The sequence below is a fragment of the Crotalus tigris genome, unplaced genomic scaffold (assembly GCF_016545835.1).
Source record: "Crotalus tigris isolate CLP2741 ecotype Arizona unplaced genomic scaffold, ASM1654583v1 scf7180000018549.3470463, whole genome shotgun sequence".
Taxonomy (NCBI): Eukaryota; Metazoa; Chordata; class Lepidosauria; order Squamata; family Viperidae; genus Crotalus; species Crotalus tigris.
In genome coordinates, this window is record NW_024097072.1 from 2,752,137 (window position 1) to 2,770,952 (window position 18,816).

At 43.2% G+C, this 18,816-nt stretch overlaps 1 protein-coding gene across 1 annotated transcript in view; it reads left to right on the forward strand.

Moving 5' to 3' along the window:
• Nucleotides 1–309: 309 nt before the first annotated feature.
• Nucleotides 310–18,816, forward strand: part of SFRP1 (secreted frizzled related protein 1) — a 30,330-nt gene continuing 11,823 nt past the window's right edge. The window contains exons 1-2 of the mRNA XM_039354299.1: nt 310–1,205; nt 9,836–9,913. Coding sequence (XP_039210233.1) covers nt 656–1,205; nt 9,836–9,913 — 628 coding nt within the window. The 5' untranslated portion in view covers nt 310–655. The remainder of the gene's footprint in view (nt 1,206–9,835; nt 9,914–18,816) is intronic.

The window sequence follows — 18,816 nt, forward strand, 5'->3', positions numbered from 1 at the left end:
GGGGGGTGTGCGGCGGCGGCCCGACTATCCCCCCACGCGCGCGAATCCCCGCGTGGACGGTTCCTTCTGTGTCAGCGGACGCTCCCCAAAGCCCGCGCTCGCCCCCGCCGCCCACCTGGGGGGGGGGGAAGCGGAGCGGAACCCCGCGGGCTGAAAAGCGCTCGGCTGCCGCCTCCCCCCCCGCGCCGAGGGGAGGGGAGGGGGCCCACGGCGGAGAGGCGATTGGCTAATTGAGTGACACTTGTAGCCCGGACCGGGGGGGGGGTGAGGAGGGCTGAAAAGGGTGGGGAGTAGCTCGCCGCGGATTGGCTGGCGGAGAAAAGGGGCTCTGAAACTCCAGCGGAGAAAGTGCTCTTTGGTGGCCGCTCTCGGCGCCGGCTGTTGCTTCGGAGTCCGCCGGGCAGGGAGGCTGCGCTGGGCTGGGCTGCCCCGACCGGCGAGGCAAGTGAGAGGCGGCTGGAGGAGCCGTCCGGACGCCTTGACTCGAGCGGGGGGTCCCCCGTTTGCTCCCACCCGGCTTCTCCTGGGTTAAGTTGGGGTGAATCGCTTTTTGCAGCCCCTCCCCACGACCCCCGAGCGCCTGGAAGAAGAAGCCAGGCAGGCGGCGTCCGGGCCACCGCCGGTATTGCAACCTTGCCCTCGGTCCTCTTCCAGCATGGGCCTCGTCTTCCACCCCCAAGATGCCAGCTGGGATGCCCTGTGGATGCTCTGGGCAACCTTCGGCCTCTTCCTCCTGCCCGGCCTGGCCAGGGCCAACGAGTACGACTACGTGAGCTTCCAGTCGGACATCAGCTCCTACCAAAGTGGACGCTTCTACACCAAGCCCCCGCAGTGCGTGGCCATCCCGGCTGACCTGCGCCTCTGCCACAGCGTGGGCTACGACAAGATGGTCTTGCCCAACCTGCTGGACCACGAGACCATGGCCGAGGTCAAGCAGCAAGCCAGCAGTTGGGTGCCTTTGCTCAACAAGAACTGCCATTTTGGCACCCAGCTCTTCCTTTGTTCTCTCTTTGCCCCCATTTGCTTGGACCGACCCATCTACCCCTGCCGTTGGCTCTGCGAGGCCGTGCGCGACTCTTGCGAGCCGGTCATGCAGTTCTTTGGATTCTACTGGCCCGAGATGCTGAAGTGTGACCAGTTTCCCCAGGACGATGTCTGCATTGCCATGACGGCCCCCAACGCTACGGAGGCTTCGAAGCCTCAAGGTAAGCTTTAGTCCTTAGCAGCATCTTTTTTCTCTACCTTGGCCTCGCTTGGAGCTGCTCAGAGATGGTCCTGCTGGGAAGAGGAGGTGAGATGATAGCTCCTGGTGGCCATCTTAAAGCAAGACCCAAGAAGAAGGCCTTCTGAATGTTTAGGGAGAATCCGTAATATTATGATCCAGCTGGGTCCCATCTTCCCATTAACACCATTTCCACTTCAAGGTCTTCAGTAATGAATAGAAGTGTTTCTCAAATTTGGAACTTTCAAACATGTGGATTTCAACTCCCAGAATTCCCCAGCCAGCCTGTCCTCATGTCTTAAAAGTTGCCAAAATTGAGAAACACTGGAATAGAATATTATTCCATAACTTCATCACTTTCTGATTATTTGGTCTTTAGTTCCTAGAACTGTTAGCAGTGGTTACACCAAATTGGTCTACATCTCTGAAGCACATCAAAGCTGGAAGGAGGATGGAAAAGACTCTTCTGGATTGAGTAACCCAATAGCCCACCCATTCTAAATTGAGTTCATGTGTGAGGTTAAGAAGGGAATGGCTGTAGCTGAGTGATTAAGGACAGATTCTGCTTGCTGAGGATTTCAGCCTCAATGTTAGACTGTCTGTAAAGTTGATGGTGCCAATGGTGCCAATACTAATTGCAGTTATGGCAGACATTGCTAACAGTAACAGGATTAATTATTAGACTTGGCAGCTTCCCGAGAATGTTGCTGAAGAAGGTTCATGCAGTTGTGCTCCCCAAAAGTAGACAGGAGGGAGAGGAGAGCTTCAAAGAAACAATTTCCCATTTCTGCAGCAGTGTTTGAGTAATTTTGGAATCTTAGTAGCTTTTGGGGATCTCTACATACATTTCTCTGTTACAGCTTGTTCTGTGTTCTCAGAATGTGAGAGCAAAAAACAAAAACAAAAACAAGCAATTGATTGTTGCCCTTACTTATTAATTAAGACAAGAGCCTCTTCATAGGACCAACAACTCCAGACATAGACAAGGATTTAGTCCTGGCTGGTCTGCTAATCAACACATTGGCTTAATGCTCAACCTGGGCTAACAAAGCATAAAGTGCCTTGTTTATAATGCCTGCTGTGCCCAGACAGATCAATCCTATTTAGCATCATGTGATGACCTGGTTTATACTACATGCTAAAATCCATGGCTGGCTTCCCACAGGATGCTGAACCATAAATGACCTGATTCTTTTGGAGCCTGGATGTTGGCGAACCCAGCACGGATTTGTGTGATTATATTGCATCTAGTACTTCTTCGCCCTACCCAACTGGTAGACAGAAACTGAGAAATCCTGATTGGCTTAAAGTTGCCCCTCTGTGATGAAGATTTAAGCTGCATTCTCCCAGTTCCGATAAGCACTTCTTTATTTCAAAGATAAAGAGAATAAAGTCAGCCTCTGTTGTTGGTTTCCTTCCAACTCTGCTGTATTATTAATGGATAAAGAAAAAAGATTCCCTACTGAATATTTCAAACACGAGTTCCCAGCTCTGTGCTCTTCCCAGTCCAGGTAAGGATACTTTTCTGGATGCCTGTTTGGCTTCCTCCTAAATTATGGGTCCTGGGCCTTATCCCTGCCTTATCCCTGAAGGCAAGCCCTAACCCCAACTGCTTTTGCAGCTGGAGGTTTTGGTTGACTTTTAGGGTAAATAGCTGCTATTGACAAACTCCTTCAGTGATTTTGCTGGGTGGTGCTTGTAACCATGTTGTACAAAAAGTGAGAGTGACTATAGCAGTGGTGGCGAATCTATGGCACGGGTGCCAGAGGCGGCACTCAGAGCCCTCTCGGTGGGCACGCGCGCCGTCCCCCAGTCCTAGACCTTCAGCTGAGTTTTATAAAACCTTTTCGCTTTAGGCCTCCGCCGCCATGTGCAAAAAAAAAAAAAAAAAAAGGTTCAATCAATCAGTCAATTTCAACTTCTTGTGGGAAAAAAAAGATCTTGCAAAGTTGGAATTGATTGATTGAACTTTTTAGTCCCACCCAGTCTGCCGTTACCACCGCAGCCATGCCCACCCAATGGGCCATACCCACCCAGCACCTGACGATGCATAAGTGGGTTTTGGGTTGCAATTTGGGCACTCGGTCTCTAAAAGGTTTGCCATCACTGGACTATAGGATCCTTTCCCAAACTGGTGTCATTCTTCCCTTATGCCCTCCAATGTTGATTTGTATAATTTCAACCAGCAGATTCTCCTTGCTCATTAGGAATTATGGGAGTTGCAGTTGCAAGACATTGGAGATAATTGATGTAAAGAAACCAGTGCTGGAACTGGTCACCAAGCAGTTTGAACTTTGGACTTTAAATAAGTCCAAAGAAGTCCTTTATGTGTGTGCTGCTTGCAATGTTTATCTGGTAAAGCATGCATAGAAGAAGATATTTAATAAGCCACTTTCTTTACTCTCCCTTTCTCTGCACTGTCAGGATTACAGCAATACTAAGGTAATGTATTTCCAAAATGTTGGAAAGATTTCCCGTATAATATGCATTTAGACATAGTAAAACATGCCAGATACAGAAACTCTATATCTGGCATGTTTTACTATGTCTAAATGCATAACATTATATGGGAAATCTTTCCAACGTTTTGGAAATACATTACCTTGGTATTGCTATGATCCTGATAGTTTCTCCTTGGCTGTTTGGAATTTACACTCTGGGCTGCCTTGGGATGCCTTTTCAGCCTTAGTCTTTGAAGTACAGTTAGGGGCTTGACCTTCGTCAAACTGGTGCCCCCCCCCAGTACATTGTGCTTAGACTCTTTGGATATGAACGCATCACGTTGGAGAGGGACATGGGTACTGAGTTGCTTAAATCTTGCACTGGCAACTTTGCTTAAACAACATAACTTCCTGGACACTCGACCTCAGAGCTGTTGTGAAAATAGAATACTGTTCTCATATCTGTAGGGAAGTGGCCCAAAATCAGAAACTTTAACAAAGCACCACTCAGCAAGGCTCCTTGAACATGATCCAGCTGGTTTTTCTCCCCATGCATTTGGATATATGTGTGTATGTTTGTGTTAATAGTCAAAATGCAATATTAAGCAGAAAAACATGAATCCAAGAGGTCAAACTCAAGGAAATGGATCCTGGGCAGGTAATACGGTCACATGTACCCTGCCCGCCCTCCACTTGCATGTATAAAATTAAGCAGTTAGTAGGATAGCTGATGAAAGCGATTGCAACTCAAGAATGTCCTATATATTTTTCCACTTAGAAGCCAGGAAATGTAGAATTGGAATGGGCTACCAAAGCCTTCAACTCCATCTCTTTGCTCCTTGTTGTAAATAGATGCCTGTTGCCAAGTGGCCGAATACTGAATGTGTGATTGTGGGGATGCTGCGACGGTTGTAAGTTCAAGGACTGTAAGTCACTTTTTTCAAGACTGTTGTAATTTGAACTGTTGCTAAACAGTTGTAAGATGAGGACTCTCTGCGTGCTCTTGTAGCAGAACAGGTCACCGTTATGTTAGTGTGTAGGGAACCGGCATTCCCACCCAAACAGGAAGGACTTCAATTCCCATAATCCCCTATTAGCATAGACCAAGGCCAGGCAACCCTTATGCAAATTTCCTTGACCTGGATTCTGACTCCTCCATTTTACATGCAATTTTTGCCAGCGAGTTGGAAAAAGTAGTTTAAAGAGGCTATCTGAACAATTGGCCTCTCCGTTTTCCCCATTAGGTATGAAATCTGTGCATCTTTAAAAAGTTAACATTCCTATACTATCCAAGGTTTCTGAATAAGCGGACATCAGGGTCCAAATGTAAAACAATACTTTGCATTCCATAGCAGAAGGCAGTATTTAGAGTTACTACTTTTTTTTTTTTTCAAACTAACCTCTTGTGAAGAAAAAGTTATTTTCATAACTGCTCCGTAGCTGGAAACTAGGAGTTGATTGACGGGAGTTTTGCTTTGGCTGTTTGTCTTAGCCGTAAAGGCACCAAAATCTCCTTTAAAACAAAACACACAAAACGGGACACACTGCTCCCCCCTCACCCCACTCGTATTGGTTTCAGGTATAAGCTGCCAATTTTACAAATCCAGTCCTTTGAGAGACGTAGATATTTTTCCTGATTAAAATTTGGTGCCAAATTAGAACAGGATACGACGGGTAAGGTGATAGTTTGCAAAAGATGGAAAGGAAAGGACTTGTCATAGACCTCATCCAGTGGGTTTCGTGGGGAAGGAACACAAATGGTAGTGTTTTTGGACGGTGAGGCATAAAAGAAATCAGGGCTTTTTCTGTTTTTCCATAGCTTGGATATTATATTTTTTTTGAAGGGGTGAGTTTAAATATATGTATAAATTTATTTTGTTTCGGCATCTAGCAGACCAGAAACTAAGTTAGATTATGATTCACTCCCCTTTGGGTAGGAGAATCATGGATTTAGGTTTGAGTTGGAAGTCCTGGACAGTCAGTTATTTATTAATACTAAGAAAATTGTCCTATTTTATTTTCATTTTTTTAAAAAAATCTACGGTGTTGAGGAGGGGATGATCTATTCTCCGAAGCACCTGAAGGCATGGCAAGAAGTACTGGATGGAAATTTATCAAGAATGCTCCAACTTAGAATTAAGGAGAATTTTCCTGACAGTGAAATCAGTCAGTGGAATGGCTTTCAAGAAGCTGTGGGTGCTCCATCATGAGGATTTTAAAAAGTGACTGGACAGCCATTTGTCTGGAATAGTATAAGATCTCCTGCTCAAATAGGGGGTTGGACTAGAAGATCTCCAAAGTCCCTTCCAAGTCTGTTATACTGTTACTGAATCCCATATTTCAGGTTACATTTTAAAAGCAATAAAAGAATAAATGTGTGTGTTACCTAATATGTGCTGGTGAAACATGGACACCAACCTCATGATACAAAAGCTACGAGTGGAAAGAGACAAGCTCGGCATCACACGACAAGATAGAAAGACCCGCACATGGATCAGAGAATAAAGAATAGTATACGATGCCATCAAGACAGTAAAAGAACAGGAATGGAAATGGGTCGGCCACATAGCAAGAAGAACTGAGGGCAGGTGGACCAAGGCAGTCATAGAACGGATTCCGCTTGATCAAAAGTGTCCACGAAAGAGATCTAAAATAAGATGGATCACCGACATCAACAAGTATGGCAGTCCCAAATGGCAAAAGACAGCTTGGGACCGTATAGGTTGGAAACCTGCGGAGGAGGCCTTCATCCTGCAGTGGAGAGACAATGGCTAAAATGATATAAATAATACATTAAAAAAGGAAGGATATTCCATGGAAAGGAGATTTATTTTTTAAAAAGTTTTGTTTTAGAAAGATTCCACTGCAAAACGGTAGGAAATCACGTTGCTAATTTTCTGCTGTAAAGGTTGACGTGAGTTTTGAGGGCTTTTGACTCCCCTCAGAATTCCAAGATTATGGTTACATTATGGTTTATTTAAGAACAGCTACAGCAGTCCATGATTCAGAACAATGTATAAACCCAGTGATGTAGGGCTCAACCATTCTCCACCCATTGTTCCTACAGCTTATTTAAGTATTCATCCATGGGTTTCATATATTAAAAAAATATTTTAGTACTAGAAGAATTTGCTGTGGTATTTTATTATGAAATCATTGTACCATAAAAAAATTACTCAAAGGTCTCAGCTGTCAAAAAAGGAGAGTTTCTTTCAAATTCACTTATTCATTCATTCCCGTCTGGCCTCTACCAGGTGCTGTGGATTACAATTCCCATCAGCCCTGACCACAAGCTGATTTGGGCAGATGGGAATTGAAATACACACACATACACACATTTAAGTCTGCAAGTAAATATAATGTCGGGGAGGGCAAAAGACAGATTTATTTCTTTTTCATTTATTATGTTTTTGTGGCAGATGTAACCGCTAATCCTATGGATAGCATTTTACTTCCTACAGGCCAGGGGTGAGAAAGGAAGCACTCATTCATGCTCTCTCACACACAATCACACACACACACACACACACACACACACACTGCACACACAGAGCAAATGCCAAAGAAGGAGTTTAGAGATAGTTAATAGGTTTTCAGCTGACTGAGCTTCTTCCTCATGAGAAAAGCATAAATCAGGGGTCTTCGAACTTGGTTCTTTTATGACTTGTGGACTTCAATTCCCAGAATTTTGCCAACTGTGGCCAAAAAAAGTCATAAAATGGGGCACAACTCACTAAGCAACTGCCTTGCTTAGCGATGAAAATGTTGGGCCCAGTGGTGGTGGTGGTAAGTCAAGGAATATTTGTATAATTTTATGCACAGGTAAGATTAAGATTGTCCTAAACAGGGTTGTCCTAGAGCAGGGGTCTTCAAACATGGCACGTTGAAGGCTTGTGGACTTCAACTCCCAGAATTCCTCAGCCAGGCTTAAAGCTGGCAAGTTTGAAGACCCCTGTCCCAGAGTAAGAGTGAGCAGGTGATGGGCCAGGGTCCCCTCGGTGCTGTAAGACCACCCTGCTGAATTTCTGCAGCTAAACATCTGGATTTCAACACAGTAGACTTTTGGGAGAGGATGGGGTGATCTTAAGGGTGGGGATAGAAATTCTTTGCCTCTGGGAGGGGCTCCTGCTCCCACCTCAGCCTTCTGTGGCCCCTGGGAAGGTTGGGGAGGGGGTTGAATTGTGGCTCTTAGCTTTAAGACAGTGCCCTGCCCTGACCCAGGGTCACCCGGAGACTTTCCTGACTAAGTGAGGATATTTGAACGTTGGTCTTCTTGTGGGTGGAAAGATGAAGTAGAAAGAAACCTCACACTTCTCCATTCTGATAGAATGGCATTTGGTGACAGGGGTTCACAAAAGCGTTCTTTTCTGAAAATCATTATATGATCTCAGCACGGCCCTCTCAGAAAGGAACTGGCTTGAGGACAGTCAGATTTGTCTTCAGATACCATTTTCCAGAATTCCAGATGTTCTGGAGTTCTGGAGAATTCCCCAATCAGTATTCTCCCTTTGAGTTGCAGTGCCAATACACAAGAGAATTGTTTTTTTGGGAAGGCCATATTAGGCAGAAGTCTGGGTAATAAATGTCATTGAGGTTCATTGGAGTGATTTGTGGTAGGTAAGAAAACTTGTAAACTTTCTTCCAGTAAATTAAAATAAGAGATTCTTAACAGAAGGCCTTGATGTTTATCTTTGCTGTTGTTTAACCTGTTAACTATTATATATAGGGGGTGGGGATTGCCCTTTAGTTCACATTTTTATATCTTTGTGTCTGTTTTTGTTTTGTGTTTATTCATTTTTTTCTTTTGGATTTTGGATTTTAATCTTTTGAATAAAATAAAAATTTATTTAAAAAAAAGTCGTTGGTTTCACACAACCTTGTAGGCTAGGCTAAAATGGCATTGGGTAGCTTAGGATCAGTCCTTCAGTTACTAGTGTCCTTAGCATTAAGTAGGAACCATGTTACATGAATACAGTGACTGTATTGAGTTAATGTAGATTTGGGATTTAATATATTGTGTGAAGATGGATCTTCATCTTGCTCCTCTAATTCCTTGTCTGTCTATCACAGTTGGCCAATAAAGTTCCTTCCCTCCCTCCTTCCTTCCTTCCTTCCTTCCTTCCTTCCTTCCTTCCTTCCTTCCCTCCCTCCCTCCCTCCCTCCCTCCCTCCCTCCCTCCTTTCTTTCCTTCCACCCACCCACCCACCCACCCACCCATCCATCCATCCATCATCCATCCATGCCATCTGCAAACATGCACCATCCATCATCCATCCATGCCATCTGCAAACACCACCAAGAAAGATTCAGATAAGACTCCATTCTCCACTCGACTTGCTGGAGGTTGAATGTTAAGTTTCAACTAGGAAAGGATGTTTTCTTTGGAATTCCTGCTTAGCAAATCTCATAGCTTCCCACTACATTTCTTATAGCTGACTTCAGGTGCTATGTAAACAGCTTAGGAGGAATGAACAAAGATGAAAGCTGAACAGGAATGGGAGTGAGTTGCGAAGAGGGAAAACTATTCCAGTGTCAAGCGGCAGATGAAAGAGAAAAAAAATGATTTCGCTTTTCGAATCCTGTTGCCGATCTTGGCAAACTGTGCAGAAGAGAAGGGAGGTGGCAAGCATCTGTGTTTTGTAGCTGAAGTCAACAGAACAAGATCTCAGTGGTGGATGCGGCTTTTCCCGGTTTCCGGTGAGCCTGAAAGATTTCTGTGTTGGATAATCTTTTGCAGTCAGTGATTGATCTCAACTGTTAAGAGGTCATGTTGTGGGCCCTGTCACACAATGGCTGTGGGGAAACCCTCCTGTTCACCACATGGCTGCTCTGTTGGCTGGAACTAGCTACGAAACTCTCAATTTACCTCCTCTATAATAAAGGAGGGATTGCATTACAACAGTACTTATTAGTTTCCCAAGAGATCCCTACTCATCTCGGTGTTTTCCTTCTGGGTAGGTGCAATGACAGCCTTGCATTTAAGCTGGGCTTCATTACTTAAGGACAAAATAAGGAGCTGCAACTTGAATGCAATGCACTGATACCATTAAGAGCAGGAACCGCTTGGGCTTATTAGTAGTTCAATTTGGTCTATTTGTCTATATGGGTACTTGTTCTTCTTTCATGCTGTTGTTACTTTCCCTTGCTTGATGTGTCCCCCTTCTCTTGCCAGGCACTGCTGTGTGTCCCCCTTGTGACAATGAAATGAAGTCGGAGGCCATCCTGGAGCACCTGTGCGCCAGTGAGTTTGGTAAGGAAGCCTTCCCCCCCCTCCCCTTATTTTTAGTACACTTAGACTCAGAAGTTCTCTATGACTCCATTTTATGTTAGAATAGAGATGAACCTTTCCTGCCCACAAAGATATAGACAGATTTCTGGTCCCTTTTTGGAGTATAATTGGACAAATGCTAATTTTTGCCCGTGCTACATGATGATAGTGGGAACTGAAGTCTTGGAGGCTATTAATTTGCAGTAGGTGGTTGAAAAATCAAATCAAACCTTATTTTATTTTCTCTCGATTGCTCATCCCTACATCTAACTTGTTCCTGCATGAAGCCCATATTATTTTTATTTTTTATTTTTGAGGAACAAGTTATGATGTCCTCTCTGTTTCATCCCCCACCTCTGCTATATCAGGCTAGAATTGGCTCTAGTTTTTCTGATGTAAAAGGGTTTTCTTCTTCTGACACAAATCGTAGCATATGGACCCTCTACAGTGCCTTGGTAATGTTGTTGATGATGATGCAGCCAGAGGCTATAGGAGATTGTGGGGAGGCAGAGAAAGGAAAGGAAGAGAATACTGATGTCAGAAGATGGCAGATCAGTCACTTAACAATTCATCTCATAAATAAAACTCAGTCCAAATGAAAAAAGTTCTGGAAAAAGATCTCAAAGTACACAAAGAGACTTGCCTAAACTGATTCACTGCAAATGAGGTTGGAAAAATTTCTAAGATAGTTTCCAAGATTCCATATTTTCCCCACACAAGTACTAAAGACGTCATAGAGAAATCGGTCAAATTCTTGTCTTATTCAGCGGTGTTGGGCCTGACGTAGTTGGGAATGATCCAGTGCCTGTTGCCCTCTTAGATCTTCTACATGCTTGTTCCCATCTGGTTTGGTCACTGGGCAATTCACTCTTTTCCATTTTGCCTTTGGTTGAAGAGTAGACAGAACATCTGGCTTGTGCAGTCTTTATGTATATATTAGGAAGGGTTAGACATAGGATCAGGTCTTGTAGGGCAGAGGCCCCCAACCTTTTGGGCACCAGGGACCAGTGCCATGGAGAGAGGTTTTTTCGCAGACCGGAGGGGGTGTAGTTTCATGTGCTGCCTGCTTCCCATGGATGGGGCTTCACTTATTTGTGCGGACTGGTTGCTGGCATGCCATGGACCGGTACCGGTCCATGGACTGGGGGTTGGGGACCCCTGTTGTAGGAGACTGAGAGTTCCATGTCCAAACCAATCTCCCCTCTCCAAAAAGTATTGGAGCAATCCCTTGGATTTACTAGGCTGGTCCTGTTTGCTATCTGAAGTTCAAGAGATGCAGAAGCTCCCAAGATAAACCTAACAATAGGAAGGATAACTGGAGTGGAAGGGATGGTTCTTCTAGTCTTTTCTGAAGAACATAATGGAATCCCATAAATCTTAATTTTCATTCCATGTTGTTTTCCTTCCTTTTTTGACATTTTTTTTTTTTTTTGCATTCCTGTACACCAGGGGTAGGCAACCTTGGCTCTTTTATGACTCGTGGACTTCAACTCCCAGAATTCCTGAGCCAGCCATGCTGAGGGGAAGGGGAGAGGTTTCCAAGCTGAGCCATGCTGGCTCAGGAATTCTGGGAGTTGAAGTCCACGAATCATAAAAGAGCCAAGGTTGCCTACACCAACTCAGATAGCATCCTGGCCAACTATAGACAAAACTGGAAGACCGCCTTAATCCATGGCAAACCAATCTCAAGATTACAAGGACTATTTGCTCATTGTTGGGTTTCCTTGAAGCACCCCTATTTCACACTGCTATCCCTCCCCACCTATCCATGCAATAGAAAGAGGTGAGCGGTTGATGTGGAAGAGTAGAAGACAGCAAGCATTCCACCCATTGCTGCCTGAAACTACACCTTGACAAAAATGGCAAGGGCAGAACAACTGCCCCCGCTGGGTTTCTGAGTTGCAGAAAACCTCAGTCATGGGAACAGCCCAACCTGTGTCACTCAGAGTCACTCTGAGCATCTCTGGAATGCAAACTCTGTCAGCGTCTCAGTTGATCTAAGGTGACCCAGGCTAATTGAAAAATCAGGGGGAGATCTGGTAGCACTCCTTCTGACTAACCATTTTATTAAGAGGTGTAAGATTTTATGATCTGAAACTTAGGCCTTCTTTTTTTAAAAAGTAATTTTATCAAGGATTGTAACTGCAATAGTGAAAACACATATTTACAAAGATAGAAAAATTATTGAGACAGTGAAAATGGGAAAAGGAAAAAAAAGAAAAAAAAAGAAAAAATATAACAAAGAAAAAGAAAACATTTTACTTCCAAAGTTCACCTCCTCTTAAATGACAACATACATCTAGTTTGCTGCTGCCTGAAGCCTGTACTATTTTTTTATTTTTAGTCAACAGACATTTCGAGATATGAATAAAAACATCAAATAGGCCAACTTTATATGTCTTAATTTTTAGTCCATCCAAATAATGTCGTAGCACTTAATTTTTTCTTCTTTATTCTTTCTCACAAGAGCCTTCAAAACTTGTAAAAAGTCTCAACTGTAAGTCCAATAAGCTAAAATTATCCGGATACCTTTTTTGATTTATTGTTTGTATTTCCCTCTTAATTATTAAAACATCAGCCACTTTCTTCTTCTTTTTCCATGTCATTTTTTTAGCCTGTCATTTATAAATCCACCCTCAATTCAGTCTCGGTCTTGCAAAGTAAAATGTGTTCCTCATACATAACAACTTTTAGACACAGCCTATGCGTAGAGACAGATATTGCTGCTGACATAGTTAATATTAACTTTTGACTTCATTTTTCCAAAGGGTCTTTCAATATTTCCAGTGTTTTTGCACCATTCTATAACTGCTATCCAATTTTATCTGTTCTCCTTCCATTGAAATTTAATGTCCAGTTTTAAAAAAAACTTATTATGTTTTATTATTATTCAAAACAATTATCGGGAGCCCTTGTGGGTTATCTTTCATCCTGTTTTTGTCTGGAGACTTTTTGAAAAGACAGTCTACTTGCCAGCTGTTCATTGTTTGGTTTTTGACTCCGCTTTTCATGGAACCATCTTCAGCCCGCCATTTCTTTCTGCAGAAGTGACTTATGCCTTCTACTGTGCCAGACTTTTAATTTTTTGCTACCATAGATTAACATGACTCTGCTCCTCCAAGGCTAATTGAGGAAGCCTTGTATTATCTCTTCCTTTCTGAGTACTCTATGAACAGTGAACATGTGGACACTGTTGAGGTTAGACTCATCTCTTTAATGCTTAGCATATGCCCAATGTTAACAGCATCTGGAGCAGGTTCTGATCTTTCATCTCCGCAGTAAATGGAGAATAACTCAGAAGGATGTATACATGAATAGATGTATATTTAGTGTTGTAGATATTGCCAATGAATAGGGAAGATTGATGACTCGGGGTTGTTTGTAGGGGCACAAGAACCGTAATGGCACAGTGGTTAGAATGCAGTATTGCAGGCTAACTCTGCCCACTGTCAGGATTTTGATCCTGTCTGGCTCAAGATTGACTGAGCCTTGCATCCTTCTGAGCTTGGTTAAAGGAGGACCCAGATTGTTGGGGGCAAAATGCTGACTCTGTAAACTGTTTAGAGAGGGCTATAAAGCACTGTGAAGTGGCATATAAGTTTAAATGCCATTGCTAATGTTAGTGCTATTGCTAGTCAATTTGAGAAGAGACACAAACAAAAAGTTCCAAACGGGCCATATAATGGAGAATGGAACTAATCCTTGAGGATTACGAAGAGCTCTGCAGTGTTTCTCAACCTTGACAATTTTAAGGCATGTGGACTTCAACTCCCAGAATTCCACAGCCAGCAATGCTGGCTGTGGAATTCTGGGAGTTGAAGTCCACATGCCTTAAAATTGTCAAGGTTGAGAAACACTGCGTCTAAGGGATGTGTCTCAGAGCCCTGAAAACTAGATGCCATTCAGATGTGTGGACTTCCAGAGTTCCCCAGCTAGTGTAGCTGTTGCAGGAGATGTTAGGCACTGACGTTTGGAGAGAAGCCCAGACTGGGAAGGATACTTTGGGAAGTTCAGCCATTTACTTGACTTGTTCCAGCTCTCCTTTTCCATCTAGCTTTGGCACAGCACTTCTCAACTTTAGCAACTTTAAGCCATGTGGACTTCAACCCCCAGAATTCCCCCAGCCAGCATCGCTTTGGAGCAACTGCACATCAGCAGCCAAGCCATCTGCTGATGGTTTATGCAGGACTTTGGTGAAAGGATCCAAGAAGCCAATTTGTGGACATGGCAGACTAAATACTGGGAGACCTCGTAGGACCTAAGAGTCTGGATTAGAAGAGTTTTCTCTTACAATAAGAGGCAGATGCTGTGATTTGATACGTCTCAGTCCCAGCCCTGCAGGGAATTTCTGTATTGGCTCATCAAACAACAGGGAAGATGAATTAAATACATTTTGCAGCCACTTATTCATATATTCAGTCGTAGGATAGCTCTGTTCCTTTTCTTCAGTTGTCTTCAGCTTTGTTTAAAATTCACCCAGATCTTCCCTCAAATCCACACAAATCGGGATCTCAAAATGTGGATTCTTAAACAAATTTTCTCTCCCACATTTTGATTCTTTATCAGGACCTGAAAACAGCAACATCCAAAGGGCAGCCACTATTGACCTCAGGGTGAAGTGGGGAAGTCAAAACTTGTCAAATGGTAGATCATGATCCAAGCCCTGATTTAATTTGGTGTTTCTGTATTTTTTTTTTTTTTTTTTGCATTGGAATTTGCAAAGATAAAGATAAAATATCCCCAATCTTAAGTACTTTTACATTAAAGGTTTATTTTAGGTTGGGGGGGCATGATAATGTTCCTCCAATACTTGATAGTGGTCTTGCAATACTGGGCACAGAAAAGAGAGGATTGACGTATTCTCCAAACGACAAGAAGTATAGATAGTCCTTGACTTACAACAGATCATTTAGTGACCAAAGTTACAATGGACTTATGACCTTTTTTTTCACACTTACAGCCGTTGCAGCATTCCCATGGTCACATGATCAAAATTCAAAGGCTTGGCTACTGAGTCATCTTTATGACCGTCGCTGTGTCCTGGTGTCACGTGATCCTCTTTTGTGACCTCCTGACAAGCCACGTCAATGCTGTTGCTGTTTGTTGCAAATAAATAAAATAAAATAAAATAAAACAAAAACCATCCAAATAAAAACCAGGGTTTCTTTCTCCCTGATGTGGATGGATATGAAACACCAGGTTTTTTTTGATAGCTTCAGAACAGGCTGTTACTTAAAGTCATTTTCACAATTGGAGAGACAAGAACAGAGTCTTTCTTGTGGTGGCCCCTCACTTTGATGGCAGTGGGGTTTTTTTCACAAGACCCACAAAGATCTTATTTTGAGAGACGTATATTGTGATTCAGAATTGCAGTTGTATATTGATATAGTCTCAGGGATCCTGGATTGGCTTTGTGTTGTGTGGATATATGTTGCTGCTACTACTGAGTTTTATCTAGGGGCATATGTATGCGTGCATTCATTCTTTCTAATCCATTTTTGTTTTGGCTGCCATGGGAACCTGTTACTGGCTGCCTTTGGGAAACTGTATAAGTGAAACAATATGTTTTTTGTTGCCGAATAAGTAGCAGGCTTGACCATCTTATCCTAGGATCTTGGGATGCAGGAGAAGAGGGAAGCAGGGGTCATGACCATTCAAGCCAGTTGTAAAAATAAATAAGTCCACTTGCCAAAAGGATGCCCAACAATTATACAGCTCAGAGTTAATGCTGCTCACACGTATACATTTACAACATTTATATACTTCATTTGTGTTAATTTATTCAAGGAAGTTTACAACTCCAGTTTCAAACAATATCTCTCTACAAACAAATTAAAGAAGGAACAAGCTGAATTGGTGCAACAGATACGCCAAACAAAGAACATCTTGTTAAAAAAGAGAGAGAGAGAGAGATCATTGCAAAGTTTGTTCCAGGTTTTAAAATTAGCCAACAGTGAAATATCAGAGGCCGAAGCGAAATCTGACTAGAGAGGAATCTGATTATACCTGATGTATCTTGACAAGTTTGGTCTGTCAACTTGGTGTCCTCTTGATTTCATTAAGTTTCACGTTTCATTACAGTATCCTCCTAGGTAACATCATCAAAACACTGATGCTGTTACCTAGCTGGGTAATAAAAGATTGAGGGGGTGCGGTGGCTCAGTAGTTAAAGATGCTGAGCTTGTCAGCTGGAAAATTGACTTTCCGTGTTCGAGACCCAAACACCACTTGATGGGGTGAGCTCCCATTACTTGCTCTAGCTCCTGCCCATCTAGCATGCATGCAAAGGCAAGTAGATAAATAGGTACCACTTCGGTGGGAAAATTACAGTGTTCCGTGTGCCTTGGTGTATAGTCATGCCGGTCACATGACCATAGAAATTGTCATCAGACAATGCTAGCTCCTTTGGCCAAGAAATGTAGATGAGCACCACCCCCTCTCAATTCCTGGCAAATAGATGGGGAAGAAATGGAGGTAGTGACAGATTTTATCTTCCTGGGCTCCAAGATCACCACAGATGGGGATTGCAGCCAAGAAATTAGAAGGCGCTTGCTCCTGGGGAGGAAAGCTAGGGCAAATCTAGACAGCATACTAAAAAGCAGAGACATCACCCTGCCAACAAAAGTATGAACAGTCAAGGCCATGGTTTTCCCAGTTGCAATGTAGGGCTGTGAAAGTTGGACCATAAGAAAGGCTGAGCACCAAAGAACTGAGGCCTTTGAACTCTGGTGCTGGAGAAGATTCCTGCGAGTTCCCTGGACTGCAAGGCGATCAAACCGGTCAGTCCTGGAGGAGATCAACCCTGACTGCTCCTTAGAAGGCCAGATCCTGAAGTTGAAACTCAAGTACTTTGGCCACCTAATGAGAAGGAAGGACTCACTGGAGAAAAGCCTGATGCTGGGAAAGATTGAGGACAATAGAAGACTGGGACGACCGAGAATGAGGTGGCTAGATGGAGTCACTGAAGCAGTAGGCATGAGCTTAAATGGACTCCAGAAGATGGTAGAGGACAGGAAGGCCTAGAGGAACGTTGTCCATGGGGTCGCGATGGGTCGGACACAACTTCGCAACTAACAACAACAACCACCCCCTAAAATCGACGTAACTGGACAGGGGAAAGCTTTACCTTTAACAAAATGTCTGCAAACAAACAAACAAGCTCAGAGACCATCAGAAACTCTCTTTGCTCTCTCTCTGTCTTTCTCTGTCTCTCTCTGCCTCTCTCTCTCTCTGCTACAGCTGAAAGAACAGCAACTCCAGAGTAATGTTGCCATTGGGGGAGGCGAAGAGGGGGCAACTTCATCACAAATGAGTTGGGGACTGAAGCCAAATTATTTCTGCTTGTCGGGATCTGGTGGAGCTTCGCCCCTCTTTGCTTCTAATTGCTCTTGGCCCAAGCCTTTTCCAGACAGGGCTGTTAGGAATTATTCGGCAATTCTGCTCATTGTTTTTCTTTTGATAGCTTCTATTGATTTTTGGTGGGGGGAAGCAGCAGACCCCTGCTAAGCCATGCATCAGACAATGGGCTTTCTTCCCCACTGTGTTTTTCTCTCCAGCCTTGGCCAGGAGTCATAGTTTTAATAGCGTGAGCTTGCCAAAAACCCAGCATGTGCCTGCAAATCCGGAAATGCTTCTTTAATTAGTTTAAGGTATCCGAACATTGGTAGTTTGTCATTCGGGGAGTGGAGGTTGCCAGATCCAAGATTAGAAAGTAGAGGCAGTTAATTTGCAGGTCATGGAGCTTTATGTAAGTGGATCTCCAACTTTTCATTGCTACAAGAGACAGGAGTTCTCCACCTGAATTAAAATTGAGAGGCACGCTTTGCTTTTGGGGTAGATGCACACAATGAAGTCCAATCAAAATGGGGTGGATAGGAGGCCCTCTAACTTAGACACGGACTCTTATTTTTTCCTTTAAAAACCAGGAGTTTTTAAACTTGGCAACTGTAAGACTTGTGGACCTCAAAATGCTGGCTGGGGATTTCTGGGAGTTGAGATCCACAAGTCTTAAAGTTCCCGGTTTAAACCCTGCTGAAATGACATTTCATTTGAGATGTGTGTATATATAGGTGTGTTTGTGACAGTGCATGTGTGTTTGTGACAGTGCATGTGCACTTTATCTAGTTTTCAAATGTCTTTTATTATTATTATTATTATTATTATTATTATTATTATTATTATTATTATTATTATTATTATGGTTAGGCACCTCAGTAGTTGGAAGGGGTCCAGGGCTTTCTGCTAAGCAAACATAGGTATGGAGTTTATCACCCATTGTTTTATAAGAACCCAATTGTTGATTTTACCATGTTGGGTGAATCAGACCATCATATGATATCATTCTGCTGGGATGTCATGTTGTAGTTAGTTAGCCCAATGTTTAGATGTAATAGCACTAATTGAGTCTATTGAGATTATCTGGTCAACATAGGACCCCCATGTCAATTTATTTCCATATAGTAAACCTTGTCATACCAGACTCATAGGAGAGAAAGGGATATCCAGATTTTGTCTTCTTGCATCCAAAATCTGTTAAGCTCTGTAAATCGAGGGTTTATGCAATTTGGTTGGAAAACCTGTTAGAGATGGGTGTACAGTATCTGAGTTGAGGGATTAAATTGTGCTTATTGTAGACACTGAACACTCAATCAGGCTGAGTTGTGACTGATGGCCTCCTTCGTTGCATGGAGCCTTTATTTGCTTAGGGCACCCCAGCTGTTTGCTCCTGCCTGGATACTGCTTTCTCTTACCCATGTGACTCTTTCCACCCCTTTTAAAATTTCAGTAATATGCTGTCATGTAAGAAAGTACGTCCAGAGATAGTTTGCAAAGGAAACTTCTACTGTATGTCCAGTGATGAAGCCCCAGGAGTTTACTTTGTGACT